At 44.3% G+C, this 12,399-nt stretch overlaps 1 protein-coding gene across 2 annotated transcripts in view; it reads right to left on the reverse strand.

The window, feature by feature from the left end:
* CDC42BPB (CDC42 binding protein kinase beta) overlaps positions 1 to 12,399 on the reverse strand; it is a 129,607-nt gene that overhangs the window by 56,769 nt on the left and 60,439 nt on the right. For both annotated transcript variants that reach the window (XM_050954078.1, XM_050954077.1), the window contains exons 6-7: positions 3,086 to 3,179; positions 814 to 1,014 (exon numbers count right to left, since the gene is read on the reverse strand). In XM_050954078.1, coding sequence (XP_050810035.1) covers positions 814 to 1,014; positions 3,086 to 3,179 — 295 coding nt within the window. The remainder of the gene's footprint in view (positions 1 to 813; positions 1,015 to 3,085; positions 3,180 to 12,399) is intronic.

Raw genomic sequence — 12,399 nt, forward strand, 5'->3', positions numbered from 1 at the left:
TAAAAACAGAATGAAACAACACATTGGCTGTATCAGCACTAGGAAAGCTGCTAGCTGTTTTGCATCAGCACTACCAATACTGTGAGCTCTAGTATAGGCAGGGCACTAGTGTTTTTATATCATTTAACTCTTTTGAGGAAGTTCCATTAGTAACAATTGCAGCTCTACCTATGTTGAAAAAACAGCAACAAATTTCCTATTATGGAGGCACCCAAGATGCATCACCCTCTGCTTAACTTTTTTCAAAAGGACATCAACCATGAGCTGTTTAGAACACACTCAAAAGCTTACAAACAAAAATTTCCCTACCAGTTTTGCAGCTAACAGTGGGAGAAAAAAAATAAACCCATCTCTGGTAGCTCACATTGTTTAATTTTCTTATTTCCTTATTTGTACTGATTATCAGTGTAACAGAAAAATGTGCCAGCTGTGCAAACAATGTCTTACTTAACTGCTACCGCGGACTCCAGAGTAAACATTTTATAGTGGGCCCCCACAAACATGGGGGCTGGTTTAGTTCTCATTTTTTATTTTGCAAAGATTAACAAGTGTTTAAAAATAAAAGTCATAATTTGGAGGCCATCATCAAATTACAACAGTAGCTGATGGTTTTCCATTTTTGCGAACTCAGGAAAGCTAACCGTTTCCTTAACTCAAGCTGATAAGCCTGCACAACTACAGTACTATGAGTAGACATATCAAGGAATTATAACTACAGAATTATTGTCACACAAAAATCCTGTTTTCTTTAAAGGCTGTCAACTTCTGCATAAATATTTTAATAAATATGTATGATTTGATTATATTCCTTACTTCATGGTTCATAATCTTCCCATAGGTTTCCACTAATGATTCTGCATAAAAGGGTGTTTCACCATACAGCATTTCGTACATACAGACACCCAGAGACCACCAGTCACATTCAGGTCCATATTTTCCCATCCCATCTTCCATTGCTTGCAGTATCTCAGGAGAGATGTAGTCAGGCGTACCCACTGCCACTGAAGATTGTACCTTAAAAATAAACAAGCGTCATTCTGGAAAGCTTCCAGGCTTCCTCAAGACAGCATTCTTAATCATATCTTAGTATTTTTGGCAGATGAAGACATTAGGAAATGCTTGTTTTTATAAAAGGGAAAAAGAATTATCAATCATAACACTAAAATGAACTAATATGTACAGAAAATTCAAAACAAAGAGGCTACATTCAAGTGGACTCAGATGGACCTTCATTTAATACATTTTTGGCAAAACACAGAAGTTAATCAAAGGCAAATTCTGATTTCCCAGTGCTCTAACGGTGAAATGTAGACTCTGTGCAGTAGAAAACTCAGAACCACCAAACCTGATGATATGAAAGAGGGAAGGGCGAGAGAAGACTGATGTAAACACCATTAAGACATGAAGAGAAAATGTTTTGCCTCAGCGTATGTGTAAGTTTAAGGATGTAAAAAGGCTGTCAAAGGTTGGGGTAGGAAGCGGGGAGAGCAGGGGGCTAACGAGCTCCCACTCTGTTTTCTATGCTCATTTTTGTGGTTTAATTTTGAAGTATTGGAGGGAGTGCCCACTGAGACAAGAGCTTGTTTTTTTGTGTGTCATGTGTTGGGATGGATGGAAAATGGCTTAACGTGGTGGATTACAGGATAGAGGAATTGGATGGGATAAGGAGATGAGCTACTAAGCTTCAATATACCCACATAAAAAGCAAGTTTGGGGGATGGCGGCAGGTATTTAGTTTTATGCTCCTTTGCCAAATTCCACTGAGATATCTTACAGCCAAGTTGGCATGGCTCATTCAAATCCCTTCTGCATATTATTTTGGATAACGTCAAGACAAATGCTTTAGGGTTGTCGAATGTCACCAGGCTCTGGAATGTTTCAGTGACAGTGGATGATGCTACAAGCATTATTTTGCCACGACTGGTTCCACTGGGTACTCATCATGCCACCAGCATTGCACAAAACAGAGATGGGGCATTAGCTGAGATATTTGTATCAAATTTGCAGTATACCAGATGGCCAGCTAGCATACCCTGGTTCGTTCTTTTGTCCAAAGGCACTTTCACAGTGATTCTCAGGAGCTGAAACAGCTTGGGTGCAGACTGGAAGAGAGCTGGGAGACATCTGAAGTCTTATTTAATGCCCAAGGATTTTATGCCAAGTCTATAAAGATTTCTGAATGAGGCCAAGAAATGTTATTTGTTCTGAGCTGAAGACATTGTGAGCAACTGTATAACTCAACTCTTGGGTGGGACATAGCCCGATTAATATAGGCTGCCTCAATTCATCTGCTGTTACAAGTTTGTTTCAACCTTTACACATAAGACAAACCAGGTCACAGTGAGGGGGGGCTCTGAATCTTTTTAATCTAAGAGCTGTGGGCTCCTGATGAATTCCCTCCTCCCTCCCTCCCTTGTTTGGTTGCCTTGATTTCCAGTTAGCTTTTTCCCATGATTTCAAGGTGCCCTGAAGGTTGTAGCCTGTGGCTCTAATAATCATTAGCAACACTTAATCTTTAGATATTCCATAACACCAACAAGAAATTCAACAGCTAGGAATGGAATGGTTGACGAGCAGATTGGTATAACTAATGCATATATACACTTTCATGTAGTCTCCATAAAATACTATATACACAAAATGTATGTAAAAATGTATATATTTTGATTTTACCTCTTTCCCTCTCCCTTGGAATGCTAAAAGTCTTCCTAAGGTAGATCTACATTGCAGTCAGGGATGTGAATGGCAGCTCTTGTAGAAATACCTGTGCTAGTCTAGTTAGCTCACTAAGAATAGAAGTGAGGACACTATGATTTCTGCAGCAGCTGCACAAGTCAGTATGTACCTGGGGAAAGCAGTGCAGGAGTGTCAGATGGGCTTGTGTAGCTGGTGCTGAAGCTTGCAACAGAGCATCCTCACGTCTATTTTTAACAAGCTAGCTAGAGAGTACAGCTAGCACAGTAACTTCTACATAAGTTGCCATTCACATCCCCAGCTGCAATGCAGATGTGCCCTTAGGCTGCAGGTTCTTAAAGAGCAGGCACCTACTACAAAGATCCTGACTAAAATTTTACTTTATACATACAGTGCCATCTTCACTCATCTTCAAGCATGAGCCAAAGTCTGCCAGGCGTATATGGCCATTCATGTCCAAAAGAACGTTATCAGGCTTTATGTCCCTGTTATATTAAAAGAAATAAAGTGATGTCAATACAATACAAACATGAAGCCAACATTCTCATTGAAGTATTGGCTTTGCTGAGAAAATGCCAACGTAAATTAATGTAGAAGTTAGTCACTTGTTGAAAGAAAAATTCTTTACTACATTGAAGGTGTTTAGTTTATGTTTGGTTATCAGTCAAGTTCAGAGTATGTAGTAAGTTCAGAGAAATCTGATACTATGCCTAGAGCTGTACCACCCAGGCCTCTGATTCTGTCAAACCTGCAATGGTCAGCATTTAAACAGGAGAATTATGATAAAACCAAGTGATGCAGAAAGTCAGTCTGAAGAGGTGATTCACATACTGTCTTGAAGAGCATCAATGTCTCAGCATAGTATTCTGCAGGGGAAGTAGAAACTTTTGTATTTGCCAAGTATCCTGACCAAATTCTAATCTGGGTACAGTTTTTCTGTCTCTCTCTAAACGCTCTGTTATTTCAATTCAAGACCATATTTTTCACTTCCTGTCCTAGGCTTGCCTAGTACGGCTGGGCTCTATTAAAACAGCTGTGCTGTTCTAGCCCAGAAGTAAGGTGTGTTTTAGGAGGTTGTAAAGTGATTCCTGCATGTATATAGGGTCTGAAGTGCTTTACATGTCTACATGAGCAAAGGGGCTATAAACAAGTTAAGAAATGTATTAACAATAAGAGTATTGAGAGACAGTCAATTACCAATAACAAGTCTCACAATATCACAACTTGCTAGGTAACAGCTGTATAGTTGTGTATAATATGCTGATGTTACTAAATGAAATGAACTACAAGTTCACTTTTGCTCTAGCTCATAACCTGATATTCTCTCTTACATAACTAATGTGGTCAAAAATGTTAATGAATGGGCATAATGTAAACTTAATTTCATTTAGTCTCAAAATTAAATCATGTTTTCCTTCATTCACTATTTTGTACTCACTCATCTTCACATCCACTTAAAAGTATTGGCAAATAAAATGGCTGTAGCACCGAGGAAACAGAAGATAGTACTGAAACTTAGTGGTTAAGGCAGGCAGACATTCTCTGCTGATATTTCCTTATAAGTTCTCTCAAAGAATCTCAAAAGGGCAACAAGTCAGTGTACAAGGGGAAAAACAAAACCGAACAGTTTTTAAATGATTTGTTCAATTTAGCAGTATAAAGAACATCCAATAGATGTACAAGTTAAGAAAGGGGGGAAGGCGGTGCATTTTATGTCAGTTTCATCCGCATCAATTCAGCGATATACCCCAACGTGCACTCTGCTAGTACATCATGGAACATCACCCCTCCATAGAATATAATTGAATATGTGAGCTGGGCTATAAAATTAATTTAACTTTAAATAACGAGGCACAATTTGCTTAAAAAAACCCCAAACACCTTTCTGTACTGGGATATGTATTTAAAGAAAACTGCACATTATTGCTGAACAAAATGCTTTACTTCTGTAAATTTGTCCCAGCTACCTCAGCTATGCCCCAGGGTCCACTCAATCCTCCAAAGTCCTGTACCCTCTATCCACTCTGACCAGCTCCACCCCCCCCCCCATCTCCCCCCATGGGTGACCTATAGCGTAACTATTCATTTTGTGGATTTCATGTTTAAATTTGTGATATCTTAATTCCCCTCACCCTAGCTCATATTGAGGTTCAGGAAGATGGGCTTAGACTGCCCAAAGAAGCAGGGTCCCCCAGACCCTAGAACACACAGCAGCCTGGGAGAACTCAGACCCCTGCAGGGGGGTAGGGTTTCTCCAGATCCCAGGCGCACACACACAGAAAGGGAGAATTCGGGGCTGCCAGGCTCCCCACCCCTAGATGTCCACCTCCTCTACTACCTCTCACATTCTTCAACCCCTCTTCTCTTGTCCCATTCCCCCAATCCCTACCTCCTTACCCTTACCAGAACCACCTCAATACCTTTTCCCTCCCCAGCCACCCATTCATCCCACTCCCCAGCCTGAAACAACAGCTCTGAGAAATGTACCTCATGCCTGGCAGTTCCTGTCCCCCCACCCCAGTGTGGGAGATTTTCTGATGTGTCAAACATACCTCTTCTCAGCTCCTCACTCATGTGTTCTAAGCTCCCCCCACCCAGAGGGGCAGGACTTCCCATGAGCCAGGATCTGGAAGTGGAGTTAGGGAGGCAGGTTAGACCCCCAACTGATGGGCAAGGGCCCCCAGATCCTAGCACACAAAGGGGGAGGGACAGAGAGCAGAGCTCAGACACCACAGCGGGCAGTGATCCATCCAGGTCCCAGGAGGGGCTTAGGGTTCAGACACCTCTCCAGAACCTGGCTCACATGAGGGGGGCAGGGAAGGAGGGGTCACCAAACCCTGCAGACAGGTCGAGGCCCCCAGATCGTGGCACACACAGAAGGGGAAAACGGAGCTGACAGACATCCCAGCCCTGTTCTCCCCCAGTTCCTCTTCCCTGTGTCTCACACCTTCCCATAGACCCTTACCCTGATCCCCCAACCCCTCTGCCACTATCCTCACCTACTCTCACACCCCTACTTACCATCCCGTCCCACTAAGCATTTGATCCTCTCATTTTCTTTTCTAAACAGTTTCAGCACCTTCTGAATATTCTGCTGTACTCAGATTACACTTCCCCAAAATAAAAATCCCCCTTTCATAAGAGGCAGATTGGAGTAATATGCCTATTTATTTAATTCAAATTTCTGCCCTGGGTTGGATTTGAACTCTCAGTGCCCTGGGTGTTCTTGGATTCAATGAGCAACACTCTCAGAGCTACCCAGATCCTGTAATGTGCAAGTAGTTTTTCAGATAGTTAGCGTGTCTCTCTGCACATGCTCTGTATAACCCACTTGGTGCATGATCAGGCATTTGAACCTTACTGTGCAATCTATTTTTCAAACACTGAAATCTGATTTTTCCCAAAGGGCTGATGGGTGCCACACACTCTGCTGGAGTAACCCTCAAATGTTTGAGATCCTGATGAAATATCTGAGCCTTCAGTTGATCTCTAGTTATAAGCAAAAAATTTGTTAGAATGTGTCAACTTTAAGAAAAATCTGTTTTTTTTTTCAGGGGCTGACTTCGGAACCAGTTGATCAAATGACCCCAAAACTGAATCACTGACTGTACCCTAACATCCCCAATGAGGCACACCAAAATTCACGGCAATCTGATTAGCTGCATGGATTTTGAGAGCACTTAGAACAGTTAAGTTTTAAACAGAAAGCTGGTCTTAATGAAGTAGAGCTATTGTTCTGCTATAATAAACAGTGTTGTTTTAAAACAAACAAACATTCTTACTTTAGAGCCTATGGACTCTGTCTCAAAATAGGAAATAGCCAATGAAATTATAAAGTTTCTCCAGAGGACCAAGTAGATTCAAGCAATCTTTATGGCTAACAGAGCATACATTCTCTAGAAATGATACACAATGTACCTACCAATTCAAACAACAGCACAGAAGATTATTTTTCACATGCATGGTTTTATTTTCAGCTTTCAATAGTGACAACTTCGGTGTATATCATTTCACGGGAATTAAATGACTGATTGTGCCTAAAGCCCAGATGCTTATGCCTACAATATTATCACTTAAATATACATTAGTGATAGTTCAAAAGTGCAGTATATTCTGTTAGAACTCTCTAGATCCCTTATGCATACCTGCACACACATGTAACTGAACGATATCAATGCCTTACAACACTCCATTCTTTACAACTGCACATTTAATCAGAAACAAAGTACAAGGTCAGAACATAAAAACAATGGCAAAGGTTTTCTGTACTAATGTCACTACTTTTTCATGACTGTGGCCTGGTCTACACTATGCGTTTAAACCAATTTTAGCAGTGTTAAACCGATTTAACGTGGCACCCGTCCACACTACGAGGCCCTTTACATTGGTTTCTGTATTCCTCCCTGATGAGAGGAGTAGCGCTAAAATCAGTATTACCATATCGGATTAGGATTAGTGTGGCTGCAAATCGACGGTATTGGCCTCTGGGTGGTATCCCACAGTGCACCACTGTGACCGCTCTGGACAGCAATCTGAACTTGGATGCACTGGCCAGGTAGACAGGAAAAACCTCGCGAACTTTTGAATTTCATTTCCTGTTTGGCCAGCGTGGAGCTCTGATCAGCACAGGTGACCACACAGAGCTCATCAGCATAGGTAGCAATGCAGTCTCCTGAGAATAGAAAAAGAGCTCCAGCATGGACGGGAGGTACTGGATCTGATCACTGTATGGGGAGAGGATTCAGTGCTAACAGAACTCCGTTCCAAAAGACGAAATGAAAAAATATTTGAAAAAATTTCCAAGGCTATGATGGAAAAAGGCTACACCAGAGACTCAGTGCAGTGCAGACTGAAAGTTAAGGAGCTCAGACAAGCCTACCAGAAAACCAAAGCAACAAACGGAAGGTCCGGGTCAGCACCGAAAACATGCCGCTTCTACGCTGAGCTGCATGCAATTTTAGGGGGCTGCGCCACCACTACCCCACCTCTGTCCGTGGATTCCAAGGTGGAGGTTGTAATCTCAACCATGACTGAGGATTCTGCGGATGGGGAAGAGGAGGAGGAAGAGGAGAACGACCTTGCAGCGAGCACACAGCACTCTGTTAGCCCCAACAGCCAGGAGCTTTTTGTGACCCAGACGGAATTACCCTCCCAGCCCTTCCAAGCCACGAGCCTAGACAGTGAAGCCATGGAAGCGACCTCTGGTGAGTGTACCTTTGTAAATATAAAACATGGTTCAAAAGCAAGCGTTTTTTAATGATTGATTTGCCATGAGGGCTTGGGATGCATTCGCGGCCAGTAAAGTTATTGGAAAAGTTTGTTAACATGTCTGGGGATGGAGCGGAAATCCTCCAGGGACATTTCCATGAAGCGCTCCTGGAGGTACTCCAAAAGCCTCTGCAAAAGGTTTCTGGGCAAGGCAGAATTGTTCCATCCACTATGATAGGACACTTTACCACGCCATGCATGTAGCAAGTAATCGGGTATCATTGCATGACAAAGCCTAGCTGCGTATGATCCTGGTGATCGCTGGCATTCAAGAAATATATGTTCTTTATCTCGCTCTGTTATCCTCAGCAGAGTGATATCGTTCATGGTAACCTGGCTGAAATTCAGGAATTTAATTAAGGGGACAGAGATGGCCATTTTCCTCCTGGGCTATTGCTTAAAAGAAATCCTTCCTCGCACATAGCCAAGCAGGGGGAGGGGAGGAAGGATAGCGCTGAGCTTTTTTGCGTTTGGCAAGCAGGAATCTTCCCAGCTACCAGCCACGCAGTGGGGGGGGGGAGAGGGAGAAAAGAGGGGTGATTAACAGTGATCTTCCATGATACCTGCCATGTGGTGGGGGAGGGGTAAAGCAATCATTCTAGAGAATTGGATGGGAAGGGGGTTGGCTTCTGCTGCTGCATGTTAACAGGAAAGCAGCATCACAGGGTACTGTGTATATGAAGACTGGAGAAGCCAAAAGACAATGGCTTACCACGACCACATGCAAGATGAATTCTGATGCCCGGACCTGTGTCTGTGAGATCTCTAACACCAGAGCCGCAGGCATTCAATATTAAGATGCAAAATGCGACCTTGCAGTGAAATCACATGTTCTATGTAAGGTGAATAGTGTTGTTCACTGTGAAAGAGTATAACCGTTTGTCATAAACAGATACGAAAAGTTAATAGCACAGAAGTACTTTATATCTCTTTGACTGTAAAGGGTTAACAAGTTCAGTAAGCTCGGCCGTCACCTGAGCAGAGGACCAATCAGGGGACAGGATACTTTCAAATCTTGAGGGAGGGAAGTTTTTGTGCTGTGCTGTTAGTTTTTGGTTGTCGTTCACTCTGGGGGCTCAGAGGGACCAGACGTGCAACCAGGTTTCTCTCCAATCTCCCTGATACAGGTTCTTATAAGTTCAAAATAGTGAGTACTAGGTAGATAAAGCGAGTTAGGCTTATGTTTGTTTTCTTTATTTGCAAATGTGCATTCGGCTGAAAGGAGTTTAAATGTGTATTTGGTTGGAAGGAGTTCAAATTGGTATTTTGCTGAAAAGATTTTAATTTGTACTTGTATACTTAGGCTGGGAGGGTGTTCCCAGTGTCTACAGCTGAAAGACCCTGTACCTATTCCATTTTAAATTTACAAAGATAATTTTTACTGTTTTTCTTTCTTTAATTAAAAGCTTTTCTTGTTTAAGAACCTGATTGTTTTTTATTCTGGTGAGACCTCAGGGGACTGGGTCTGGATTCACCAGGGAATTGGTGGGGAGAAAGGAGGGAAGAGGGAGAGAGAGGTTGATTTCTCTCTGTGCCAGGATTACTCTCTCTCAGGAAGAGTCTGGGAGGGGGAAAGAGAAGGAGGGAGGAAGGTGAATTGTCCTCTGTTTTGTGATTCAAGGAGTTTGAATCACACAGTGATCTTCCAGGGTAACCCAGGGAGGGGAAGCCTGGGAGAGGCAACGGTGAGGGAAAGGGTTTACTTTCCTTGTGTTAAGACCCAGAGGGACTGGGTCTTGGGGGTCCCCGGGCAAGGTTTTGTGGGGACCAGAGTGTACCAGGCACTGGAATTCCTGGTTGGTGGCAGCGCTACGGGTACTAAGCTGGTAATTGAGCTTAGAGGAATTCATGCTGGTACCCCATCTTTTGGACGCTAAGGTTTAGAGTGGGGAATTGTACCATGACACCATTGTTCTGTAAAATGTATCTTTTTAAATACTTCTCTCCCTTTTTTCCCTCCCTCATGCAGCTGCACATTTTTCAAGTCTCCCTACTCCATCCCGAAGGCTCTGTCAGATAAGGCGGAGGAAAAAGAAGACCCGAGAACATTTTGTCTCGCAAATCATGGAAGTAACCCACAACGAAAGAGCTCATCTGAATGAGTGGAAGGACGTGGTAGCAAAGTACAGAAAAGATGCCAGTGAACGTGAGGACAGGAGGGACCAACATGAGGATAGGAGGGACGAACGTGAGGATAGGAGGGACGCTCGAGATGAGAGGTGGCAGCAGGAAGATCAGAGATGTAGGCAGGAAGATCAGTGGTGGTGGGATGCAACACTGGAGCTGCTGCGTGATCAAACTGATATCCTCCGACGTCTGGTGGAGCTTCAGGAAGAGCAGCGGGGTCACAGAGTGCCGCTGCAGCCCCTGTGTAACCACCCTCACCACGTTCCATATCTTCCTCACCCAGACGTGTAAGAACGTGTGGGGGAAGGCTTCATACACCTGCCCACTGCACCAACCAAAAGGCTGTCATTACATTGAAATGTGTTTAATGGCCTTTTCCTTCCCTCCAATCCTCCTCCCAAACCACACCCGGGATACCTTGTCAGTTCTCTGCCTCTTTTTATAATTACTTTTTAATAATGAATACATGATTTTTAAATGATAGTGACTTCATTTCCTTAAGCAAGCTGTAATCTAATGGAGAGGGTGGGTTGCTTACAGGAAAGGAGTCAAGGGGGGGGGGTTCATGAAGGGGAAACAAACACAGCAGTCACACCGTACCCTGGCCCATGATGAAACTTGTTTTCAAAGCTTCTCTGATGCGCACCGCTTCGTGGTGTGCTCTTCTAATCGTCCTGGTGTCTGGCTGCGCATAATCAGCGGCCAGGTGATTTGCCTCAGCCTCCCACCCCGCCATAAAGGTCTCCCCCTTACTTTCACAGAGATTGTGGAACACACAGTAAGCAGCAATAACAAAGGGGACATGGGTTTGGCTGAGGTCTGAGCGAGTCAGTAATGTGCGCCAGCGAGCCTTTAAACGGCCAAATGCACATTCTACCACCATCCTGCACTTGCTCAGCCTGTAGTTGAACAGCTCCTGACCACTGTCCAGGCTGCCTGTGTATGGCTTCAGGAGCCATGGCATCAAGGGGTAGGCTGGGTCCCCCAGGATAACTATAGGCATTTCAACATCCCCAACTGTTATTTTCTGGTTTGGGAAGTAATTCCCCTTCTGCAGCAGTTTAAACAGAGCAGTGCTTCTGAAGAAGCGAGCGTCATGAACCCTTCCTGGCCATCCCACGTGGATGTTAGTGAAACGTCCCTTGTGATCCACCAGTGCTTGCAGCACCATGGAAAAGTACCCCTTGCGGTTTATGTACTGGGTGCCCTGGTGCCAAGATAGGGACATGGGTTCCATCTATCACCCCCCCACAGTTAGGGAATCCCATTGCAGCAAAGCCATCCACTATGACCTGCACATTTCCCAGAGTCACAACCTTTCGTAGCAGCAGCTTAATGATTGCTTTGGCTACTTGCATCACAGCAGCCCCCACAGTAGATTTGCCCACTGCAAACTGATTCCCAACTGACAGGTAGCTGTCTGGCGTTGCAAGCTTCCAGAGGGCTATTGCCACTCGCTTCTCCACTGTGAGGGCTGCTCTCATCTTGGTATTATGGCGTTTCAGGGCAGGGGAAAGCAAGTCACAAAGTTCCATGAAAGTGCCCTTACGCATGCGAAAGTTTCGCAGCCACTGGGAATCGTCTCAAACCCGCAAAACTGTGTGGTCCCACCAGTCTGTGCTTGTTTCCCAGGCCCAAAATCGGCATTCAATGGCTAGAACCTGCCTCATTACCAGCAGGATCTCCAAAGGGCAGGGACCCGCGGTTTGAGAGAATTCTGTGTCCATGTCCTCTTCACTCTCGTCGCCGCGCTGCCGTAGCCGCCGCTGCCTCCTCGCCTGGCTTTGCAGGTCCAGGTTCAGCACAGACTGCACGAGAATGCGCGAGGCATTTACAACATCCACAATTGTGGTATTGATCTGAGCAGGGTCCATGCTTGCTGTGCTATGGTGTTTGCACAGTTCACCCAGGAAAAAAGGTGCGAAATGGTTGTCCACTACTTTCACGAAGGGAGGCGTGAGGCTGTACCCAGAACCACCCGCAACAATGATTTTTGCCCCATCAGGCACTGGGCTCTCAGCCCAGAATTCCAAGGGGCAGGGGAGACTGAGGGAACTATGGGATAGCTACGGGATAGCTACCCACAGTGCAACGCTCCAGAAATCAACGCTAGGCTTGGACCATGGACGCACACCATCGAATTAATGTGGTTAGTGTGGCCGCGTGCACTCGACTTTATACAATCTGTTTTAGAATACCAGTTTATGTAAAATCGGAATAATCCCGTAGTGTAGACGTACCCTGTCATACTAAATGTTAAGTCTGAAAGCAAGTGTCAAGAAGAGCAATTCTCCTTTGAACAAGATTCTG

This window comes from Gopherus flavomarginatus, chromosome 5 (assembly GCF_025201925.1).
Source record: "Gopherus flavomarginatus isolate rGopFla2 chromosome 5, rGopFla2.mat.asm, whole genome shotgun sequence".
Lineage (NCBI taxonomy): Eukaryota > Metazoa > Chordata > Testudines > Testudinidae > Gopherus > Gopherus flavomarginatus.